At 35.6% G+C, this 26,419-nt stretch overlaps 1 protein-coding gene and 1 pseudogene across 2 annotated transcripts in view; both read right to left on the bottom strand.

The window, feature by feature from the left end:
* Positions 1 to 4,984: 4,984 nt before the first annotated feature.
* Positions 4,985 to 13,356, bottom strand: LOC115451208 (cytochrome P450 9e2). Its single transcript, XM_030179446.2, has 11 exons — positions 13,249 to 13,356; positions 10,798 to 11,000; positions 10,305 to 10,468; positions 9,861 to 9,998; positions 9,282 to 9,481; positions 8,545 to 8,680; positions 8,146 to 8,241; positions 7,405 to 7,626; positions 7,040 to 7,140; positions 6,582 to 6,750; positions 4,985 to 5,463 (listed from the first exon to the last, which is right to left on the bottom strand). The coding sequence occupies exons 1-11, from the start codon at positions 13,339 to 13,341 to the stop codon at positions 5,297 to 5,299; spliced, it is 1,689 nt and encodes a 562-aa protein (XP_030035306.2). The 5' UTR covers positions 13,342 to 13,356; the 3' UTR covers positions 4,985 to 5,296.
* A 2,092-nt stretch (positions 13,357 to 15,448) lies between these two features.
* The window catches only part of LOC115451207, a 47,800-nt pseudogene continuing 36,829 nt past the window's right edge, over positions 15,449 to 26,419 (bottom strand). Inside the window, exons 2-11 of the transcript XR_005112261.1 lie at positions 24,557 to 24,759; positions 22,917 to 23,080; positions 22,429 to 22,566; positions 21,804 to 22,006; positions 21,441 to 21,576; positions 20,937 to 21,032; positions 20,437 to 20,658; positions 18,234 to 18,334; positions 17,719 to 17,888; positions 15,449 to 16,947 (exon numbers count right to left, since the gene is read on the bottom strand). The product of XR_005112261.1 is annotated as a cytochrome P450 9e2-like (transcript). The remainder of the gene's footprint in view (positions 16,948 to 17,718; positions 17,889 to 18,233; positions 18,335 to 20,436; positions 20,659 to 20,936; positions 21,033 to 21,440; positions 21,577 to 21,803; positions 22,007 to 22,428; positions 22,567 to 22,916; positions 23,081 to 24,556; positions 24,760 to 26,419) is intronic.

Genomic DNA, 26,419 nt, shown 5'->3' with positions numbered 1-26,419 from the left:
CAAGATGTTACTTTTATTTATAAGAAAATTATGCACACTGCACATAATCATAAAGATAAGTAATTCTAGATATTCAGGTTCTTTAGTCAAAGCGTTATGTCATTTTAAACGATTATTTCTATACGAGAATGATTGACTAGTGTCATGCTGTGCTTTGTAACTTTAAGTTCTGGCACTTACCATTAGTTTGTTCTACCTTATTTAATAAATATTTTATTAATGCAACCAGACTTAGACCGTTAGCAGTCAAATTACGCAAAATACTTTCTTAGTGTTCTTTAATGACACAAAAGACCTGTGTGCGCAAAAAATCGGGTGCAAAATTTCAGGCGTCTGGAGTCGTTGCCTATCAGCACGTTTTGAAAATTGTATTTAATAAATATTGAAAAGTAAATATGTTTATACATCATATAGATACATTAGGATCTGGGGAAAATACCAACTGAATAGTTAAAAAGCCATATGAAAATAAAAATTATTATTATTTCATAGAACACTTACAATAAACAAAATTAAATGTAAAAATGATACAAACTGTGTCGAATAGCAGCCAAAATAACGAGCAGAACTGTACCAAATAATATTATTATAGTTGCAATAACGAAAAGCTATTAAATAATCATGTTTGTCTTATCTGATATAGGTGACGGCTTCTTGCACATTTTCTTATTGCATGTCATATCTTGCTTATATATGAAAATTTGATAATTTATAGTTGACTAGATTTTACTCGCGGTTCTGCTCCGTACTCCGGTTAATGTTGACATTTAATATCGTGCGAGGGTTCCTTATGTAATCATTAAATATATTTGACGACTAAATAAAAATAACTAAATATTTAACGACAAAAAAAATCATAAATTAATCTATTGGAGATAATGACTTGAGTTTTTATTTAAAATTTTTTAGAGTGAAAAAACAGGCTAAATCTATTTTTTATTTATATTTACGGACCATACTCGGAATGAAATTATGATTATTGATGTTCATAATATCTATACATACTTCATATATAAGTTAGATCCGTATACACATATGATATGTTTTTTTTTCAACATTTATGAGAAACTTCCACATTCTCTGAAGTTACGTTTCAAAAGGAAAATTCGAATGTATTGAATTTATTACCAACAAGATAAAGACGTTATAACAAGGTGCCATTGGCTACATTGTCTATATAAAAATGAACGACCTCTCCAGATATCATATTGTGTGCAATAAATATTATCAAATCAGACAAAAAGGTGAAAAAATAAGATTCGCAGAAAACTGGACTCTAACATTGAGTAAGACTATTGTATCTAAAAGGTCTTAAAATTACATTAAGATTACATAGGTAGGAGTAAACTTGTTGGAATTTTTTTATAGTAGCTGACAGTGACGTAACATTACACAGCTTTGTTAATTTTAATAAATTTTATGATTAACCGTGACAAAGTAACCCTACTGCATTTGATGGTAATTGGAGTGAGGTCCAATAAAATGTCGACTGACACGAGATGTTTAACCCTCAACAGTTAACACAATTATGCCGGCCTGTTGGAACCGGATATACACAGGCTGATGTCGGAACACGACGCACTTACGTGAGCCACTATGTGGGGTTTAACACCTTGTGTACGGTGGAACGTTCCCAATCTCTTTTTTTCAGTCTATCTTAAAAATATTCCAATGATAAAAAAATGGTTTTTGACAAACTTAAATAGGACTTATTTTGATTGATTCATTCTCGGAATTTGATTGAAAATTGGTCATTTATGGAAACCATCTATTAGGGAGAGCGTAGTGCAGTTAATTTGTAGTTCACAATTCTGAATAGTGATGCCACTGATCAACTGCTAGCCTGGTGAATAACATCAGGCGAACGGATTATTTGATTCGTTATCGACATGCATAAAAATATAAAAAATGATAAAAATATCAAACGACTACATCTTAATAATGATATTACTTTATTTCGTCGTAAATGCATTAAAAATAATTTTATTATAGACTAAGCAGACACTCCTGTTGTGATATCTTGGCCGTACGGATAGTATCTCGCCTTGTATAGGTAGTATATGCATGCCAGTCTTGCATATAATTGTGGCGGTTTGTCTAACGGCATCAGCATCGTGGCAGATGTTAGAATTTAACAAAATGTTTCACCTACTCGTCGATAATTAGCTGTTGCTTCGTCATATCTGTATTAGTGTAACCAACGCACAAAGCAAATACCTTCACTTCGCTAGTCAGGGAGACAGTTTATTCATGACCCAAACCCACATTTTAACCGAATATACAATATTTCGACAATGTGTGAAGCGAAACTAATAGATTTTTCGTACAGCTATTAGCAGATTTTATATTTAATACGATTTCTTCCTTGTCTTTCTTCATCACTTCGTATAACTTTTGTAACCATAAAGCAGGAGCTATCGTATTGGTCAGGTTAGGTTAGATAAGTTTCCACTATTTCTTTTTTTTATAAAAGCAAAGACTTTAATCGTACACAAATAGTCCATAGACATTACATTACTAATTATAATTTAGATTGACTTCCTTGATTGTATGCCCTAATTGAGATTACTGCGGACAATAACAAAATAAAGCCACTGACAATATAGTTTCATTTACTCGGCCTGCGTTATTTACTAAAATACTAGGACGTACTTATATCTCGCTGATATTACTTGAAATAACCAGCCCAAATCAGTAGTTTGTCCCATCATATGTATATTAGAATTTAGTTTCCAGTACTAACGCTTGTGTTCGATTTATTTCAACAATGATGACGAGTTTTACTTTGTCCTTTAACATATTATCGTCAGCTCAGTAGCTCCAGTTACACCTGTCACTTTATCTTTAAGGTCTATCACTGGTTTTGCCGTTACATAATTTAGAGTTACTTATATGGAGACGAAGCGATGATAGGTGGTAAGGCACTGACTGAGTGGTAACCAAGACAAGGTAAGCATAGCGTGGGCCGTACAGCGACTAGAAAGGTCGATGACATTGTAAGGATCGCGGGTTGAACCTGGATGCGATAGGTTCAAGACCGAAAAAGGTGGCACGATGTGAGAGAGGCCTATACCCAGCAGTGGAAAATTTGCAAGTTGTGGATAATGATGATGATGTTGATGATTGTGATGATGAATAGACAGAAAAAATGCTACAGCTACGCACATTATTAGATGTATTATAAATAAAATAGCAATTACCCACTCCAGGTAGGCAAGGTTAGTATAAATAATATCCAACTAATACAATTACCACTTTTTGTATTTACTGTGAAACAGACGAGACGAGCCTGCCGTCCGCCTGATGGTAAGCAATATGACTACCCATAAACAGCGGAAACACCACCTAACACCTTGAATTACAAAAGTATTGTTTGGTGTTCCACTGCGCATGCCATACTGAGACATGGGATGTTAAGACTTATTATGTCCAGTAGTAACACTGGCTACAATGTTATTTAAACCGGAAAAACAGTGACTATACACTGCTGCTTGGCGGTAGAAATAAACATTGCGGTGATACCTACCCAGGCGGACTATTACATATGAGAGACCTATCACCAGTATCATCACATAATTAGACAGATAAACGTTCGACAATGTGTAAATGCACTTGTTACAGCTCTGCCCGACCCATCGAGGGAAAAGGCGTGAGCTTATGCTTTCCCTTGTAGTTACACTATATAGATGGAAGAACAGACAGAATTTTTAAGCAGCTTGTTGAGAATCATGATTAGAATCAATGTTTGTTGTGAATAGACAAAGCACCACTCACGTACAAGATTTTACAAATTCATTAACTCTAATGCTTTATTGATCTAATAACAAAGCAGTTACTTCTTGGGATTGATTATTTTATTTCTATAGTAAAATTAATATAGCAACTCTTGATGTAAAATGACACATTGCTCTTGCATTTCAAAATATTGAATTCAAGCTATCTAAAAAGCCACCCGCCTTTTTTTATTGCATTTTTTTTTCTTTAGAAGGTTTTATATATTTCTGATATTTTTGGGCCGATTCAGTTTATGGGTCGCGAAGATCATTTAAAGTTAGGATAATTCTCATTTGCTGGTGCAAGAATTGAAAGATTGTTCTATATAATGTATTTTGTGTTTTGTATTTACATGAAAGTTTTGTTTAAATTGATGTGCCCGCTTCGTAGATTACGTAGGTACTATAGAAAAATTACGTAGGTACTATTAAAAAAGCGGCGATAGCCTAGTTGGGTGTGGAACGGACTGCCAAGACGAATGTCCGCATGTTCAAATCCCAAGGGCACACACCTCTGACTTTCTAAAAAATCATGTGTGTATTCTTTGCGAATTTATCGTTCGCTTTAACGGTGAAGGAAAACATCGTGAGGAAACCTGCACATCTGAGAAGTTCTCTATAGGAATTTCGAAGGTGTGTGAAGTCTACCAATCCGCACTAGCCCAGCGTGGTGGACTAAGGCCTAATCCCTCTCAGTAGTAGAGGAGGCCCGTGCTCAGCAATGGGTAAGTATATAATACAGGGCCGATATTATTATATTATTATTATTATAGAAAAATAAAATATCTGGGCATTCGGAATCTGGAAATTTTGGTAATCTATTTTGGCTAAGGAAAGCTATATGTTCATAACACAGTTTAACAAACAAGCAAGTTTTTCTGGTGTACTTTAACTGCCTTTAAACAACAATAATCCCTAAAGAATTATGTAGACTTAGCTGGATTTAAAAGAAAGGAATACTAATTAAAAAAGTAGAAAAAGAGGCACTTGCTTAGTTGGTTTAGGCTTCCAGAAAGCAAATTGATGCACTTGTTTAGCTGGTTTAGGCCTCCAGACAACAAATAGAGGCAATCGTTTATCTGGTTGAGGCCCCCAGAAAGCAAATTGAAGCACTTGTTTAACTGATTTAGGCCCCAGAAAGCTCCGCTTACTATACATAACTTAACTGCCAGTAGTTACTGGTGTCAAGGCATAAATAATAAAAACACAAATGTGTTACAAGGATATATAAAAACGACCTCCACATCACTCTAATTTTATTTGTATATATTACAATGATATCATATTGACAGGTGAGAGGTGACATTTTATGCTACCAAATTTCTTACTTATTTAAAATCAGTACTTTTTTCATGTTCTTTTTATCTAGTTACATTTTTTCGAAGAAATATCTCTTAAATCAATCAGCCTTTCAACCCTTGATATTATATTCCCAATTATAGCAAATGATTTATTAATACATAAACCTTTCAGAACTATAGAATGCCGTAATTGTCCAAGATCTGCTCCCTTTTTGACTCGGCCTAGTGTCTAAGTTTAAATCTGACCCAATGTCCGCCGTGGATGCCCATGCTGAGGGTTGTGGTGTCAAGCCTCGCCGGGATCATAGTCTTTTCGCAGACTTTGACCTCAAAGTGTTGCAGGACTTGGTAGATCATGACCTTGAGCTCGCAAAGGGCGAACCTTGCTCCTAAGATACATATAAAAATTAATAAATACATGTTAAAATGTGAGTAAATATCAACTCACTGATATAATAGAGTACTAGAGCTATTTGCTGTTTCTTTTTGCTCAACTCGGAATTCAATTTCTGAAACAGAAATCATCACTTCTGCTCCAGGAAGAATGATAAACTATGACAAGTTTATGTTTTTTTCATTCTGATAACATACATCTAAAACATGAAAACATGCACGTCTTTGATTTTATTTGGAAATATTTGTTTTCTAAATTACTTGAATGCCTTGGATATTTATTAGACAGTTAATTAGTGAACCTAAATCAATTATGCTTCGCCCTAAGAATTTCATTTCGGTTTAACGGTCTTGAAATATTGACAGGTTTGTATCTGGTAGCAGATAGAAATTATACGAGTAATAAATCACAAAAAGAAACACTGCACTTGTAAACTTGAATTTGATACTAAAACACAATATACATAAAATAAAAAATCTCTTGAATGATCTTGATAATTATTTTCTAGGGATATCAAGCATCGCGCATATAACAAACATTTAAGTGTGATCAGAATTTATTTGTTTTATATCTTAATTAAGGCGGCGATAGCCTAGTTGGGTGTGGAACGGACTGCCGAGACGAATGTCCGCAGGTTCAAATCCCAAGGGCACACACCTCTGACTTTTCTAAAAAATCATGTGTGTATTCTTTGTGAATTTATCGTTCGCTTTAACGGTGAAGGAAAACATCGTGAGGAAACCTGCACATCTGAGAAGTTCTCTATAGGAATTTCGAAGGTGTGTGAAGTCTACCAATCCGCACTAGGCCAGCGTGGTAGACTAAGGCCTAATCCCTCTCAGTAGTAGAGGAGGCCCGTGCTCAGCAGTGGGCAAATATATAATACAGGGCTGACATTATTATTATTATTATATCTTAATTCTCCGGGAAGATGAGTCCTTGTATTTTACTCCCACGATAACCTTTATTTATTAAACCTGATTATATGTACAAAGTATGCAAGTCATTCAAGTATAAATACAAATTGTTCAATAATGTTTGGCCTCTGTGGCGTACAAATAATTAGTAACTACCGCATAAAATTTATGTCGAATATGTCCATATAGAAATTACCAATGCAATTCCTAGGTCCAACTCCGAAGGGCATGTAAGTCATCGGTTTGATGTTGTGCTTGTTCTCTTCGGAGAAGCGGTCAGGGTCGAACTTGTAGGGCTCCGGGAAGTACTTCGGGTCGTGGTGGATAGAGTACACTGAGATCGCCACGCTCTCGCCTTTGCGTATCTGAAAATAATTTTTTATATAGTTTTTATAGGCGCCAATAGCCTGAACTCCAAGATTGTTAGTATACGTAGACAACTATAGTTGGTACAAAAGACACTTAAAACATGACATAAAAATAGTACGTAGGTTAGTAGACTGTATACAAATCAATTTAAATAGGACATTATGACAATAGAGGGAGTCAAGAGACCTGACTTTAATCTTTCTGGTTAATTATTAGATGTAAAATATTTTTCTCACTACGGCTGTGGACAACGGAATACCTTTTATTAATTACATTACTACTTACTATGAAATCTTTCTTGCATTTCCTGTTGGCTCTTCCAAGGTTGTAATCTTTGACACAGAGCCTATCCAGTGCGACCAGGGGAGGCCACAACCGCAATGTCTCTGCGAAATCATTATTTTTTCACTTTCAAATATAATTACCAGGATGATATTGTACCAAGTATGATTAAAGTCGGTAGGATAAGTCTGATACAATTCTTTTAGAGATAATAAGCGAGTTCGATTTGCTGTAGCATTATGCTCAAAATGACAGGTGAAGATCATGAAATCTCCCTTTCATAGGAAGGAGAGATTTCTACTATTACCTTTCTTCTATACTATTTCGTTTCTTCTGATTATAATCAAAACAACTTCTAAATTACTTACCTGTTATAACGCAGTCCAAGTATGTCAGGTTTTGGACGGCGTTGTAATCGAATTTGCCACTGGTCCTGGCTTCGTTCTCCATTATCTCAGCGTACAGTTTCTCCTGGACATCAGGGTTCATAGCCAACTCGTGAAGGATGAAGGACATAGTTGTGGAGATGGTTTCAAAGCCGGCGAGGAAGAATACTACCGCTTGTGCCACCAGGTCGTCGTCTGTCCACACTATAGAGGAAAAATCTTTTCAAAATATATACCATCAAGGAGCGTTGTGCAAGTATCGCTGTGTTTGAGTTTGGTGGCATTGGTTAGTGAAATACTAGGCGTTGTGATACATTAACCTTATACGAGTATATCAAGATAACGTGCGAAACGCGCTTACCGGCAGTGCTGTGTAATTAAAAATTACAAATTTTATTGCTAATGTTTAGTCGTACGAGGAAGTGGCAGGTTACATTTTGTAACCGCTCTGATAGCGTACCACCGTAAATAAGGTGTAAGACTCGTCATGGTATCTCATTGTCTCATTCCGGAATCAGCCTGTATATGTGTGGTATCAAACAGGCTGGCATAATTATATCATATGAAACAATCATAAATCATCACTCATCAGTCAGCACTACATCTGGATCTCATTTCACTTACCAGTTGCAGTGGAGACACTATACTATGCCCATATAAAAATAAAGTATCACTGTGAATTCGAGTGGTTTACACATTTGGCCCTATTGTTATGGCACTAACCTGCGTTAACTTTCCTTTTTCCGATATCAGATTCTTCCACAGCAGCAAAACCTATGTCAGTTTCGGTGCTAGCTTTCTCGTCATGCGTTAGTTTACCTGAAATAAAATATAAGTAAGATCATATCATCTTTACTTAGACTTGATGATAAAGTGAGACTTTTAAACTGAACGGAAATCAGTAACCAATTTTTTTTTAAATATAAGGGGCGAAGCAAGTAAAGTTGCGCATGAGTGCACTATATTTTTATTACTGTACAACATCCATGTTTTCAGAAATAATATAAACTGTTAAGAGAGCGTGTATAGTGAATAGTTTGCCTTTATTTATTTAGACATCATACTGTTACATATAGAATAAAACTCTAGAGAGAATGGAGTAAGCTATTGGCTCTACATTACCTTTTTTAGCTTCCATTAGCAATTGGATCATATCAGGTCTAAAGATATTGTGTTTCTCTCTCTCTTTCATAGTTCTTAGTACCAGATTCTTGAAAAAAGTCTTTGACTCTGTCGGGAACACCTTCACGTTAAATTTCTGTAACATTATATAAGGTATAAAATAAATTTATATAAGTTTTTTTATTCTAAATTGTTATTCGTAGTATTGTGTTTCACCGGCGAGAATCAGTCTAGACAGATAACATCGTTTTATATTTTTTTGATTTTGTCTTTGAGGTTGATTATCGTATTCAGTTAATTAGATATTATGAAATTTAACATCGAATGATATTATTGAACGTAGTCTTATTACAGACTTTTATAACTGAGTTTTGGGCTGTTCCTATTAATTCGGAATCAGTAGTCACTTATCATAAGGTGCGCAATTTAACTCTTACTATTCTATAATTGGTGGATAGAGAAGCCGGTAGAGGTCGACCGCACCAAACTTTCAAATGTCAGATATCTGACATTCTTAGTAAAGGCCAGGTCAAAAGTACCCTAAACCGGCGGGAATGCATGAAGAGATTGATGAAGATGGAGGAAACGAGAGAAGTATGCCAGAATCCTGCAAAGCGGCAATCCATAGTCTCTGCCTACCCCTATGAGATAGAGGGGTTATACTATGTATGTATGTAAATTCTACAAAATGGTTGTGGATTAAGTATGAAAAAATAAGCAACTTCTCGTTTACTAACCTTCATAACACTTGGGAACGTGGAGTAACCCAGCGCTAACAGTCTTCTAAAGGGTGCCAGGGCAGTCGCGAGGCCGTTGGTGTAGAACTCGTTGTTTTCTTCAGTGTGGGAGTCGACTTTTACCCCGAAGGCGCAGGAGGCGATCACGTCGTTGGCATATCGAGTGGTGAGGTCCTTGCATTCAATATCCAAGTAATCAGCTAGAAAGATGATATTAAATTGAAATAAGAAGTAGTACCAAGATAAATAATAAAAGACCTCTTAAGTAACATCTTACTACTTAAATCTTTAAATGATGGCAACACATCCATAATTCTGACATTTTTTTTAGCGATGGTAGTACTATGAAGATGATGGTGTTTATTTATTTTATGTTCTAGCAATATTCTAAAGAATGAATATTTTTGTTAAGCAAATTTCTAAATCAATAAAATAGAAACAAAATGCTACATTATCTGAGTCACTTCTAATTATTGTGTTTAAAGTGTAGATAGCTGGTAAACTTTAAAATAATTGACTATATGCAATACTTATTAGAGATAGCCTATCATAGTCCGAAGTTTATAACTATTAACATACTTCCTGCAGCTTGCATTTTGTTCTTGATGACTCCAACCATCTGCTTGTTAACATCGATCATGAAGGGCACCATGCCGCGCATCTTCGAGCTGGTGAACGCGGGACTCAACGTGGAACGCATATCCTTCCATTCTTGACCTGGGGAGTAGATTCCACAATGTATCTGAAAACTTAGGTGGATTTCTTTGAGGGTATTTAAGTGTTTATGAAACCAATTTGGCTGATAGTTTTCGCTTGCTATCAATGGAAGTTTGGTTTTTCTCCACAATAAAAACAACTCAGAAACAGCCTGGAGTCTGAAATTTTGCTCGGTAAAAGGCAACAAGCTGTCCCACTTATACATGATTGCTAATATAGCTGGCATAATGTAGATGTGTCGGCACCCTTACCTATCCTTGAAAAAAGAAAGAGCCGGAAAATAAAAATAAATGCCGTAAAGTTTACCATTTAATGAAAACAAGATTCTGCCGAAGATGCTGTCGACACTGCTGTCAATTAGAGATGTGTGGTCGATGAAATGCTCACTGTCCTTTATTGTAACTTTTTTTATCAACTCCAGTTCTCGGAGAAGGATTATTGACTGCATCATCTCGTATCTTCCGACAAACCTATGAAAAAAAAATTATTGCTTTATAATAACAATACAAGATTTTTCTTGTACGATGTCAGGCCTGTATGTTCGATTAGGCATCTAACATCCCTATACCCTTCCATGCCTACATTTTATGTGCTGCAAGGTGTATACACCTAAAATTTTAAGGACTAGGGCGCCACCGTCTGCCGACACTAGGTGTTTACCATTCCACCGGGTACTCTAGGGCTGAATAGTAACTAAGATCAGTAACGACAAAGTAACCAATCGTCGACTTTGATATAGTTCTTGCTACCGTTGAAAAGGAAAAAGTCGCTATACTATGTTATGATGTTAGTTATTTACCTGTCGTCAGGAAAGCTGGTGTATAACAGATCCAGATCCTGGGCCTGATGTCTCTTGCCTAGAAACATCATACCCACATTACCCACAATCGGTAGTGGCTTTAAGTAATTCACCCCGGTGCCATCATATCTAGAGTAGGTCTTCCATATGTACTGGATGAGTGCCAGCAACAGGATCCCAAGCCATATTAGAGTCATCATGTTCTGGAAGAGAAATAGCATGTTCACAAGCTGAATATATTTTATTTTCATGTTTTACCAAAGTGAGAAGATTGTTACGGAAGTTATAGAATTAGGTTCAGTTATAACTAAACTATGCCATTAGCATGAACGTCGACATGGCAACCACTTCAACACAAAAACATGCTCTATCAGCAGAACTATGATAATATTGTTTAATAAAATTTACTTTCATCATGATGAAACTTTATTTTTTATCATACCAATAAATTTTACAGATCTATTTTTATCATTCTATAAATCAGGGAGTTTAAATCTCGAAAACTTAACAAAAATTACGATAACATAATAATCATCAAATAATCATTGATAATAGAGCTTTGCATTATAATCTCAACCTGTTTCTGTGATGTACAGTACATTTTATGAAATGAGCAATTCATAGATTAATGTAGAGTAAGAGTCACTTCCGCGTGGATTGGAGGCGTTCGGAGAATTCCACCAGGAGCTAACATGCAACAGGATGGTGCACCCAGGTGAACTATCAGTGATAGTTATTTAAAACTAGCCTGCATTCCCAGCGGCGTCCGCGTAAGACGTCTTCCGAGATACGAAAATTCGTACTTTGTATATTCGTTACGTATAGATCTTCTGTGTTAAATTAAAAAAAAAGAATTTCGCCATGTACTTTTCCAGGACAAAAATTAGTCGTTATGCCTTCTCATTTTATGTTAACTATATACCAAATTTCATTATAATCGGTTCAGTACTTTAATCGTGAAAGCACAACAAACTGTATCTTTTGCGTTCAATTACAGAAGCTATTTAAAACTGATACTTAAGGATACTAATTTATTTTAAATATTAAATCCAAATGTCTTATCTAGCGACAGATAAAGAGAGCTATAATCCTATAATATATAGTTATTTCAAGCAACGATGACTCAAGTGTTAGTACATATGATAATGTTACGCTATCTTAGAACAATTCCAGTCCTGAAATCGACGGACACCTCAATAATCCATGTTAGATAGTGACTCTATAGAAAGTCAAATCTGTCTTCTATCATAGTCAGGATATTGTTGAGGTTATCCCTGATCCTGCGTATACATGCTATATCTTCACAAGAAAAAAAATATTCATACAGGGTCATTTTGACATTGCATTCATAAATGAAACCGAACTGAAAAACATGGTCGTCTATACGTCTGCTAACATTTTGCAAAATATCATCCATAAATAACAAATGTTAGCATCAAAAATCTTGGTTTTACTTTTCTGATTTTTTGTAGTTTAGTGTGAATATGAGACCAGCGTGTGTGTATTTCTGACTAAAAGTGTGATTTTGTTACCGCGATGATTTCTCATAGAATAGCAGCATTAGGGCGTGTAAAATTAAAATTACTTTTTATTAATATTTATTTTGTTCGAAACTTACGTTTTTTTTATTTTACATCTACACTTCGTGTAACTTAATTTAAACTGTTATTTTCAAGAAGATAAGCATTTGGTTTCATTTAGTAACTCAATGTCAAAATGATCGTGTATATTCTTTTTAGCGTCATTTGAAATTAAATTTATTATTCAAAATCTTCTACATACAATTACAAAATGACAATGAATATTGTCATTTTGTATATTTGATATATATCAAATTAAAATATTGCAAACTTTGACACACATTTTTACTTTAAGACACAGAAAATTTCCATAAACACTGATATATTTATAATTCCCTAGCTGTTACTCGCGACATACCCTGAGTATAAAACATTTCCCGCTGCAGAGGTCCCTAAAATACTATACGATAGCTTCAACCAAAATTGTATGATGTTTTAACATAAATAATTAATAGTAATAAAACAAAATATTATTTAAATGTTTTAAAAAGAAAAAAATGACATTAAATTGAATCAATCTTTGTTTATTGCTCTAGAGTACTACTATGCTACTACTAATTTCTACTATGCAGAGAAAAAAGCTTGTCACATGTAAAATTCACAATTTAGCAAACATTAAGAAATTTGTTATAATTTATTTTATGATCACTGCTCGCAGGCGTCGAGGTAGACCAAAGAAGAAATGGCGGGACGAACTGGATTCATTTAAAACTAACTGGTTTATTATAGCGCAGGATCGTGATTCATAGAAGGATCTTGGGGAGGCCTTTGCCCATTGGTCCATTATAGGCTGATAAGATACGGTACGACCATATTGTTATTTCTATTAATAATTTAATTGATTGAATTTTAATAAATAGTAAATGCTTACTGCTGTCCAATCAAGTCCACAATCACAAGAACTTCGTCTTACTGCGACTAACTCTGCACAATAATTACTATATTGAAAATGTAAGCCAATCATGGTTTTATATGAAACGATTTACCTGCCCGCTCACTTCTGCCTCCGAGTCTGTCCGTGAAAAAAATAATTATCAATTTTAGAACGCTTAATTAATATCAAATATCTAATTTTATGCTTTTAACCAATTTCTGTTCGTTTTAGAAGAATATTTTCTCAATTCTTGCCTATTCAATTGACAAGTGGATTTTTAAGCCCGGAATCCGGTATTGAGACGGAACACGCTTTGCGAAAAGTGGTTGCCCTGGTTACACTTCTGTCCATCCCTTCAGGGATAAAGTCGTGTGGTGTGTGTCTGTTTCTTGACAATATATATTTCCTATTTAAGCGGTGATAGTTTAGTTGGGAGTGGAACAGACTGCCGAGAAGAATGTCCACACTTTGAAATCCAAGTGCACGCTCCTCCGACTTTCTAAAATTATGTGTGTATTGTTTGTGAATTATAATCGCTTGCTTTAACGGTGAAGGACAACATCGTGAGGAAATCTGCATATCTGAGAAGTTCTCTATAAGAATTTTGAGGGTTTGTGAAGTCTCCCAAAACGCACTAGACCGCGCCAACCGTAGTTGGACAGTATATATATATATATATATATATATATATATATATATATACATATATATTCGAGCACGTCGTGTATATTTATATGCATTAAAACCATCGTAGGAACCTATAGCATCACAGGACAGTCCAGGTGCCACTAAACCAACCGATATAAAAAATCATGCACAGACACATAAAACAATTTTGTTTTTACATAAACATCAACGACAGATTACGTCGTTATGTTTAGCAGATTAAGTTATGCTAGGTAATAGTGACGCGTTTTAAAATTCGCTGAATCATTGTTATCGCGAGCATGTTTAGAGATTGGCCTCAGACTATTGTTGTTCATAGCCTAGTATTTTCTAAATTAATAATTGATTTATTATATATATTATTTAGAAGAATCCAAAACGTAAAAGGGAAGCCGGTAGGGATCGTATTATATGGACGCTTCACCAAACCCTCCCGCCGTCAGAGGAGACGTAGGAGGCATCGCGTCGGATGACTGACCAGCGTCTCCCACCCTTTGGAGAATTCCAGCACAGTATCCCCTACCTATCGTTAAAGGCGACTAATAGAGGACATGGGGGGTCGCCGACGGGCGGCAGAGGACCGTCCACCCTTAGTGTACGTTGTGCACATTTCGCACATTGTGATGACCACCGGGATGGACGGTAGCGTGGGAGGTAGGCCGTTGACGCTGAGAACGTCCTTCGGTAGCGCGGGGGCTTCTGAGTTTTAACATAATCGATATCGATTAGTTATGTTACACTACGCTAGATGGCGTACCTTTATTACCGTATTTTTATTCCCTAAAATTCCGTCACCCATAGTGGCGCTACAAGCGCAAGGTAATGCGCGCATGCCGTAGCTTGATTTAGATGTAGATGGCAGCACTTTCTAAGACTTTCTATGATTTACTGTCCCAGAGTTCGTCGGGATCGTGCCAAAAGCAATGGAAAAGGAAACCCGAGCCTGGTCGGCTTCACGTCAATCGATTGTGTATGTTGGTCACTTTTTACATCAATGAATAAAAAAATGCAATTTATATTAGTGCATAAAATACTCTAAAGTAAAAATACTCTACAATACTCTATACATACAATAAAGACTTTATTGTTACAAATATTAAATAACTAGTTGATTATATTATATTTAATTATTTTTTTTTGTAAAACAAATTTGCGATTTAAGAGTTACTGATTTCAAACACCTACAGCAGACTGCCATTTATTTTATGTTTCATGGTAATATATTTTAGTTTGATCATCGCAATAAGACGACTGATGAGTACTATAAGGGGCCGCGGGCACAAACAACGTGAGTATGGTATAATTTAGCACCCTTAGTACTTTGGAGGTAGTTCCTGTCAGTGCTTTGCGTGACGACAATATAGTTAGGACTCATGCCTTTGACACCGAAAGTGCGCAAGGGCATCTAAAACTCTGTCACAATTCGAAACGAGCAACGCAGCAACGCGCAGGCGTGAATACTTTATACACTAAGTACGTCTATTAGGTTATAACACAAAGAAATACACAAAATAAAAATAATTTTAAGAGCTACATTTCAATGATATTTATTTAGACTCATATTGTCAATAGGCATGGATACATAATTTTGTAATGAGAGCTCGGCAAAATTACAGTAAAAACTAAATTAAATATTGTACACAAAAACATATGAATTCATGGCACTATAATAATATAATAATCATTGTGTCAGTGTGGAATCAAATCCGACTATCAGTCCATCAGTCCGACCTATCAGTCTACATTTGGCACGTCAACTATCTCAAACTACCAGGAATATCACTTATATATTATTACAATTATCTTCTTAATTGTCAAGTAATTTATTGTCTAAATAAGAGTTATGATGCTTCATTCATTTGCAATAATTTAAAAACTTTTTGGACATATTTGGTGTATTGAAAAATGACATCTATTTCAAAACAATAAAAAGTATATAAATACTTATGAATACAATACAAATGTCACGAAAAATGCTAATAGAGATAATGAAAATATCAAGTTCATTACCACTGTTTATGATTCTTTAAAACATATTCTGAGGTTTAAACCTTTTAACAAAATAAAATGGATATTTATAATAATATCATATTTACGAATTACAAATTCTTATATACATATTATAAAACAAAGTCCTCGCATCTGTCTGAACGCAATAAACTATTAAAATATCAAATGGATTTCGATGAAATTCCATCCAATTGAGATACAACTTTGTGAACTTATTGCTGGCACTTGCGGAACGAGGACAGGTATAGTACAATTAATTTACAATACATGTACCAAAAAATTGAATGCGTTAAAACCCACCGTCAGAATCAATGGCCATACTATACCATACCATCCACTGTACCATCTCTATACCGTCGGGAATGGAGAGGAACATAGTTGAAAAACCAATTTTTTCGCGGTCGAAACAGAAGTTAGTACTTAACATATATATCGAAGATTGAAAGACTAATTGTCTTAGCGACATTTCTTTGCGACACTAAGTGTCATACATATTTTAAACAAGTTCTTTTTAATGTTTTTTTAAACCTAGTTAAATATTTTCAACCGTCGATGTAATGTTTTTATCCGGCCACAACAAAGTGTACCCACTGCACCTGATGGTAAGTATAAATTCGAATAACAGATGATTATCCCTGAACAGTCGACACAATTATGCCGGCCTGAATAAGTTATACTCATGATTGCCCATGTTCACCACACTGCATCGTCTTACATCATTTTGCTAATCCTGAGAGCACTACCTATGCTTATCTGCCATGATTCTTCAAGCCCGAGGTTACTTAAAATCAACTACTATAATATTACTATAACATTGCCAATAAAATATTACCATAAATTGTCTAAGTCTATTTTACTGCCTGACTTTGAGCCTGACCCAATGTCCACCATCGATGCGCATGTTGAAGGTCTTGGTGTCGAGCTTGGCTGGGATCACAGTCTTATCGCTCACCGTCACCTCGAGCTGCTGCACGAGCTGGTACAGCATCACCTTCACCTCGCAGAGCGCGAATCTTGATCCTGTGATTATGAAATTTTATCTATTGAATGATTTTGGGTTTTGTTTCTTAACAACATAAGGATAAATTTTACTTAGCAAAATACTGATAAGTATTGCACTTCGTGAGAACAGTTGCGCAGTGTTAACTCATTAATATCGAATAACTAGTGGCAAACGTTGTCCCGCCATAGACTGCATTTTGTGTAAACCTTTCATCTTTTAGGTCTCGACATCATCGTCATCTATGGGGCCAAAATTCTCCTAACATTCAAGCTAGAACTAATTAAGCCTCACAAAAATTCTCATTGAAATCGGTTCAGTAATTTTAGAGATTATCACTATCTTACGTTTTCTAACTAATTACTAGCTACTGGTAGCGGCTCCGTTCCCATGAAAAAAAAATCCGCTACATGTAATTCCATGATAAAGTATATCTCTGTGCCAAATTTCATTCAAATCCGTTCAGCCGTTCTCACGTGATTTAGTAACTAACATTAAAACCTTTGCATTTATATATCGACACTTAAAAGGCAATCATATCTAAGCGACAATCAGTAAATTTTTAAGCAAAGTACTTTAAAGTTTTGATTTTAATATGAAACGTAACAATTCAACTTTTAATTTTATAAGGATATAGTCTAATGTTATTAAAATTGTCCTAGACTTACAAAATCTAGATCAAGTGATGCAAAAAAATGGCGTTTCAAAATATTTCGATATATATTTGTTGCTTAGATATTATTGCCTTTCAAGCATCGATGTGTTTAGATATAAACGAGCGTGTGATTTACCAATGCAATTCCTAGGCCCAACTCCGAAAGGGGATATAAGTCATCGGTTTGATGTTGTGCTTGTTTTCTTCGGAGAAGCGGTCAGGGTCGAACTTGTAGGGCTCCGGGAAGTACTCCGGGTCGTGGTGGATAGAGTACACTGGGACGACGATACCCTCACCTTTCCGAATCTGGAAGAATAGTTAATTTTTTAGATATTGTAGATAATAGATATTAATAAGATAGTTATACATTCACCTCTGAAGATGAACCGTCTTTTAAAGTTACTTTTAATTTTTTTTCCAAATGTCATTGAATACTTCTTTGGAAAACTTGCATTCCATGTTAGGCATTATACACACACATACACACTCACGATTTTTATCGTCGTAGGGGTAGACAGAAGCGTAACTAGGGCACACACTTTCCACCGTGTGTATTCAGTCCCATAATATATAATAGAGGACTGATATTGTTTAGACCTTAGCAGAAATTAGAAAACATAATATGAATATTTAATTTCAATAGATACTTACAATGAAATCTTTCTTGGACTTCTCGTTGGCTCTTCCCATATTGTAGTCCCTAACACACATCCTGTCCAATCCAACCGCAGGAGGCCACAACCTCAGAGCCTCTGGAAATGTATTTGAAAATACATCATACATTACGATCTGCGATTCTACTACAAGATTAAAACCACACGATAAGAAATTAGCATTAACATTTTCAGCATCTGTTAAAACAATTTGCGAGTAGTTTCAATTTCAAAGCACATTATAATTTACTAATTAATGAGTAATCACACTAAATTATACGTCTTAAGAGAGAACATCTTATCTATACTTATAATAAATCTGTAGAGAGGTCAATTCTGTACATGAAATATATTTCCAAAATAATAACTATCAGGGGGTGATTAGGGATCGATACTGATGCCAAAAATGCAATTAGTAAAATTTTTGTCTGTCTGTCTGTCTGTCTGTATAACCGTTATAGAAACAAGAACTACTCGACGGATTTTAACGAAACTTGGTACAATTATTTGTCATACTCCTGTGCTGGTTATAGTATACTTTTCATCACGCTACAATTAATAGGAGCAGAGCAGTGAAGGGAAATGTTGGGAAAACGGGAGAAGTTACTCTATTTTTAAGCTTCCGCCGCGTGTGCAACCTTAATGGTTAAAGCTACACAGAAATCATGTATGACGGAAATGTTCGCCTTAAAATTATATAAAAAATATCCCACGACAGCATATGTCTATCTTTTATGGTTGACTCACAATAACACGTGTAGCTCCCGATAGCTTAGCAGTTCGAAGCTTTCTCATTATATTTGTCTACTCTTACGTTTATAACACTCTCAGTCAGCCCCGGATCTAGGGGGGGGGGCAAGCCAGGGCCCGTGCCCCGGGCGGCGAATTTAGAGGGCGGGAAATTCAAACTTAGCAGACGAATACACATCTCATCATTAACGCAACTTTGACTACTGCGACATCTATACTCTATACTATTATATAAAGCTGAAGAGTTTGTTTGTTTGTTTGAACGCTCTAATCGCAGGAACTACTGGTTCAAACTGAAAAATTCTTTTTGTGTTGGATAGCCCTTTGTTTGTGGAGTGCTATAGGCTATATATCATCACGCTACACCCAAAAGGAGCGGAGCAGAAATGGCTAATCTCAGGAACTACCGGTTCGAACTGAAAAATTATTTTTGTGTTGGATAGCCCTTTATTCGTGAAGTGCTATAGCACTAACGCAACTTTGACTACTGCGACATCTATACTCTATACTATTATATAAAGCTGAAGAGTTTGTTTGTTTGTTTGAACGCTCTAATCGCAGGAACTACTGGTTCAAACTGAAAAATTCTTTTTGTGTTGGATAGCCCTTTGTTTGTGGAGTGCTATAGGTTATATATCATCACGCTATACCCAATAGGAGCGGAGCAGTAATGGCTAATCTCAGGAACTACCGGTTCGAACTGAAAAATTATTTTTGTGTTGCATAGTCCTTTGTTTGTGGAGTGCTATATATCATCACGCTATACCCAATAGGAGCGGATCAGTAATGGCTAATCTCAGGAACTATCGGTTCGAACTGGAAAAATATTTTTATGTTGAATAGCCCTTTGTTCCTGGAGTGCTATAGGCTATATATCATCACGCTATGACCAATAGGAGCAGAGCAGTAACAGTTTCAACATGTTGCAAAAACGGGGAAAATATATTATTTTTGAGAGCTTCTGTTGCGTGCGCTGCGTAAACGGTTAAAGTTATGCAACAATGATGTATGACGGGATTGTTCCTCTTAAAAAGTTATACAAAAATTTATTATAAAACAAAAGTCCCCCGCTGAATTTGTCTGCCTGAACGTGTTAAACTCAAAAACTACCCAACGTATTAGGATAAAATTTGGTATGGAGACAGTTTGAGACCCCGGGAAGAACACAGGCTTCCGGGAAAATATATAGCGTGACTTTTATAACGGAAAACTTTAGCCTGTAAAACTTTATAACGCGGGCGGAGCCGCGGGCAAAAGCTAGTTAGTAATATTATGTTTATGGGCAAGCACCAGAAACTGAACAAAATGTACATGACAAGTTCCTTTTGTCATTCAGAAATCTAAAACAAGTATATATAAGCGATTAAAATTAAGGATTTTATTGCTTAAAAATTACATCTATCAATGATTTTTGCTCCAGTAGTTTGCTAATCTAAACGACATTTTTTTACCTGATATAACGCAGTCCAAGTAAGTCAGGTTCTGGATGGAGTTGTAATCGAACTTTCCATTAGTGTTAGCTTCGTTCTCCATGATCTCAGCGTACAGCTTCTCTTGGATATCGGGGTTCACAGCCAGCTCGTGGAGAATGAAGGACATGGCGGAAGAGATGGTTTCAAAGCCAGCAACGAAGAACAACGTTGCTTGGGCTACTAGATCGGTGTCTGACCATACTACAGAAGACGAAAATATTTTAGTTTAAAACAATTATCAAACTAAAAATACATATTAAGAATATGTATAAATATTGTTTTACAGTTTATAACAAAATAAATAAGTTATATAAATAGATAAGTAAGAGAAATCTAGCTACCAAGGACACAACATCGGAAAATGAAACAAGAGATAAAAAAGGTGTGAAGAACATTATTATTTACACAGGCGATATAAACTTAATTACTGCATTAGCAAAATTTGTAATTTTCAATAAAAATATTTTAACTCTACCAACCTCTATTAACAGTTTTCTTCCCGATGTCAGACTCTTCTACTGTAGCGAAGCCTGTGTCAGCCTTATCAGTAGTTTTCTCGTCGTAGGTCAGCTTACCTGAACGTAGCATAAAACAACTTTTCTTTTTTATATGATTTAAGTATTACCAATATTTACAATACATAGAACATTAAATCACATGGTGCATGGAGCTTCTCTACACTCTTCATTCTAAGATATGGCTAAGTGGCCACATCTTAGAATACCAAGCTAGCCAACTGGCTACATTATGTTTCACATTTCCATGTGGAAACGTAGCAGTCCATGTCTATTAGTTGGTGTTGACAGCCTCAGGCTTGAGATAAACCTGCCATTTAAAATAAACTTTGCTCTGCATTTTTGGTTTTATCCTTATATAATCCATATAATTACAATATACTGTCTATAAGTGGTTACAAGCGGTAGCAAATTAAGCCCTTGAGTCACTCGAAACCTATAAGGACGTAACTAGCTATCTGATGTTACCTTTCTTTGCCTCCATAAGTAAGTGGATCATGTCAGGTCTGAAGATGTTGCGGTCCTCTCTCTCCTTCATGGTGCTCAGTACGAGATTCTTGAAGAATTGCGTCGTTTCGTTTGAAAACAGGGAGATGTTTAATTTCTGTAATAATGATGATGATGGTTAATCGACGGACAAATTTATGTAAGACAGAGCATATATTTTATTCACTCCTTGCAGGAATAAGGGATTGAAACTACTGCTGGGTACTTTCCTGTACTGATTCGTAGTTATAAGTGCTACATAACACCAGTAACTTATCTCTGACGATGTCATCAGAAACAATTCGAAATAGAGCTATAAATAGACTTAGCTAATCATGTACTTACTTTCATAAGTTTAGGAAAGGAAGCATAACCAAGGAACACAAGGATTCTTCGGAACCCAAAATTGGCAGTAGAGCGGCCTTTGGTATAGAACTCGTTGTCTTCGTCAGTGTGGGAGTCAACTTTCACACCGAAGGCGCAAGAGGCGATCACGTCGTTGGCATATCGAGTTGTGACGTCCTTGCACTCGATGTCCACGTAGTTATCTAGATAGAAAGTTTAATGTGATATACTCAATGTTCCATTATAATATAATCGAACGACCTGTTTAGGAACTGAAAAAGGTGGATGAATCAAGGCTCCATTACACATTCGAACGAGCTGTTTAGGAACTGAAAAAACTGGATGAAGAAAGATTATGATAGGGACATGAGCCCATCAATCTATCTAACTTTGATAAAATAGAATTTCTTTAACGGCACGGAATTAAATAATCGAGTAATCAATGGATCAAATATGCACTGACACAATATATCACATGCCACATGCTACCTAAGTCCAATATGTTTTGTTGAAACCAAAAATTGTAATTAAATATTGATAATAAACTTAAGATATTATCATTATTTATCGAGGATTAGTAATTAATTATTCAGTCTCAACGATTGTTAATTATAATTGAACATACTTTCTGAAGTTTGGATTTTCTTCTTGAGAACACCGATCATTTGTTTGTTAACATCGATCATGAAGGGCACCATGCCGCGCATCTTCGAGCTGGTGAACGCAGGGCTCAGGGTCGAACGCATTTCCTTCCATTCTTGACCTGTGGATATAGAAATGTATTATAATATTACTTAAAAATTATAAATTTGAATGATTACGCTTTTAACACTAACGTCTTCTCATAATATAATTTAAGAAAGCTGAAACTTTCTCGAAGATTTTTAGTAAGACTGCTAGATCAAACGACCCTAAAAGCCGACAAATCCAAATAACGCTGGAATTGTAGCTGTTCAAATATGGTGCTTAAGCTTATTACTATTTATAATAACATAAACCATTAAAATTGAACTGATTCCACAATACGGTCCAAAGACCTATCAAGTATATTTAGAATCCTCGATAATCACCATAATTCTGGTGTTTTATTAATCTTCAATAAATCTTACTTACCCTTCAACGAGAACAAGTTCCTGCCAAACAGAGGATCGACTGTGTCATCGACCACAGCCCTGTGGTCTATGAAGTACTCAAAGTCTTTGATCGCTACCTTCTTGATCAGCTCCAGGTCTCGGAGGATGACGGTCGGTCGCATCATTTCATATCTGCCAATAAATCTACAAGCAAAAAGAGTAATTAGAATACTTTCATCTTCAGCTCTTTATCGATTGCCTTTTGTGGAAAGTACGTACTTAAGATTTTATCCTAGAAGTGATTGGTAGGTCCGTAACTAAAGCTACACTACAACTGCTAAGTGGCTCAGGATGGATAATATTAGGCATGTCAACGGCCCTAACCACTAAATTGCGTCGGATCTCGTAGAAAAATCTATCAGAGACTTCCCTGACTTGGAAATTAACTTAAAGCCACAATGTTTAAGTCTAAGTAATACGTTACCACTGGACCAGCTAATCACAGTTACGTTATTATAAGCACATGTGAAGTTAACAATAAAATTTTATTGTTTCAAAGCTTTTAACACATAGCCATGACCAATATTACCGAAGTTGTAAAATCTTATGTGTTTTGCTTCGCCACGTGGTGAAAATGGCTGGAAATGAGCATTTGTAACTACCGGCAAATTCTTTTGCGAACATTTGTTTCCTTATTTGTTGTTGCTTGCGGCTCCGCTCGCGCAGACCTTTTTCGGGATAAAAAGTAATAAAGTAGAATTGAAGGATAATGTAGCAAGTGAAAATATTTGCAGAAAAGGAGTAGAAGTACTATAGATTTCTTTTTAATAATTAGGAAACTTCCTGCTGGTACAATTCATTATAAAGGATAGACTTTTTTCGTTCGTCTGATGGTTAGCGATACGACCACCCATAAACAGTAAAAACACCATCCAACACATTGATTACCAAGTATTTTTTGGTATTCTACTGCGCTCGCCATCCTGAGACATGAGATGTTTAGTCTTATTATGTCCAGTACTTACACTGGCTATAATGTTATTCAAACCGGAACACAACAGTGACTACACATTGCTTCTTGGCGGCAAAAATAGACGTATCAGTGCTATCTAACCAGGCGGACTGTCACATACGAGAGACCTACCACCAGTAAAAAGTGAACTCAAAGAATATTATTGTATTACTACAGATTTTACATATAAATCAATAGTTATTAGACCTTGAATTATGATTTTGTGTTTGTGCAATCAGTTAATATAAATAACCTGTACTGGCCATTTAGCTTACATTGTAATTCATTGTTTTCGAGTTAATTATCTCAGATACGATAAGATTATTCGTGGTAATTATAAATTGTCTATGATAGGTCGGTTTACTTTTTTGGGATTGTCGCCCCTTAGGTTTGGCAACGGCGCGACGTGGATATGAAAGTGAGAAGTCAAACCCAGCACGGGTTTGACTTCTTCTTTCATAGTTCTTATGCTCGAATAGTTCATATAATATGCCAAATCATAATAATAATATGTAAGTCTGTTTATCCGAGATAACTTGAAACAAGACGTAAAAGTGCTGAGCCGATTTTGACTAGACCTTTTTTTTACACAAAAACCAGAATATATTTTTTATTTTTATCATAGGAAATGAGTATCATAGAGATGTAAAGTTTAATATTAAGCATACCTATCATTAGAGAAGGTCTGGTACAGTATATCAAAGTCTTGAGAGACGTGTCTCTTCCCGGTGACCTGCATACCAGCATTGCCTACCACAGGCGCTGGCTTGAAATGGCTCACACCAGCATCATCAAACCTGGAGTATACCTTTCTCATATACTGGATGATCACCAGCACTAGGATCGCCAGCCATATTAGAGTTATCATGTTCTGAAAAACACAATGACTATTATTAATTGTAACGATAAGATTTAATAGGAGGAGATGGTCCAACTCTTTTATCAGCATACGTTGTGTAAGAAATTCGTCTTTAAATTCATGATTGTATAGTCACCGTTTAAATTTTACACTGTCTGCGAATTCATTAACATAAGGATTTAAATAAGAAGGATTTTGTTGTTTTTTTATTTCAGCATGTATATATCATGTTTTAGAAAGTATTTGATTATTGTTATGACTCGTCTGCCTCACATTAATGCACGATTAGGTGTGATCATAAAAACAACTTCGAAATAAAAAGACTCGGGGAGGATAGTATGCATAAGCAATTTATAAATAGACACTGTTCATGATTCATTTATTTCCTTAGGAAAAATAAAGTAAGCATTATAAGCAAAATTTACGTTAAATCCTATAATCCTCTAACAGTTTTATAAATCATGATTTATCAAAGTCGACTTCGCCCAATGACTCAATAGCCTTGATTATAGTTTATCTACGTGGTAAAGTTCAATATTTGTTTTTATATTCATAAATACAATCAAATATAGTGACTCAGTACAAATATAGTGACTCGAATGAAAAAAATATTGTATGTGATAATATTATTTTGGTTTCCTCTACTCATTCTATATTTCACAGTCCACACATGGCTTATATTCACCTAATATAAGTTGATAGAGAAGAGTGCGCTATTTTAATACAGATAAACACACGCCCTCATCAAGCCTTTATCTCCGAATGGGGATAGGCAAAGTTGCAACTAAAGTACCCATTCTTCACCTTCTGTGTTTTGTCCCATGATGTGATACCGGCAAGCCTACTACCATATCGTTATTGAAATCCTCGCCATTTTTTTGGTTTGAATTTGGGCACGAGCAACGCCGTATCATTTCCAAGGATTCTTGACTAGAGAGGCGTAAAGTGCGGCTTAGGCTGGATTGTTCCATCTGTGGTCACGTAAAGTTAAGGCTATTATTAAGGCGAAAGCGCTGCTCGTTCGTCCTGAAGCCTAAGAACGTTAATTTTACTTGACTACGTATGAAACAACTCGGGCTAAGTAACTTCAAACGTAAATTGACGTCGTTAAAGGACACGTCAACCTAAAGTAACGATTATTTACAACAATTATAACGATTATTAACAAAAGTGATTTGCATATTTCTTAGCGGTCTAAGTACAAAGTTGTCTGAATTATGTCTAATGGTGACAGTGAAACTGATAAGTTTGTTATATTTATCTATTTGTATTTTAAGTGTTTGCTGGTCTCGCCTGTGTAAAAAATGTTTAAAAGTCCGTCTATTTCAATTAGAGGATGCAGCGTTGAAGCCTCCTCAAAATCCTATTAATAATACTTAATACTATGAATTCGCTTAGTGTCTATCAACTTCTAAACCAAGTTTTTTTTAACTAAAAAATAACCATAATAAGTTTAAAGGTACATATGAGAAGTCAGCTAACCCCTTTTAGGGTGTTGGCGAGGAGAGCACAAGGAATCTGTGACGAGAAACACCTGGCCGCTGAGCTGCAACATGTCAAGCAAGTACTGCGAGACAACAAGCTCCAAATTCCACGCCGCCGTCACAGAAACCGAGTGAAACCAGCCACAGTTGAACGTGTTCCGGTGGTATTACCATATGTAAGAGGAGTC

Source organism: Manduca sexta, chromosome 12 (genome assembly GCF_014839805.1).
Source record: "Manduca sexta isolate Smith_Timp_Sample1 chromosome 12, JHU_Msex_v1.0, whole genome shotgun sequence".
Lineage (NCBI taxonomy): Eukaryota > Metazoa > Arthropoda > Insecta > Lepidoptera > Sphingidae > Manduca > Manduca sexta.
This window is presented reverse-complemented; position numbering and strand designations above follow the sequence as displayed.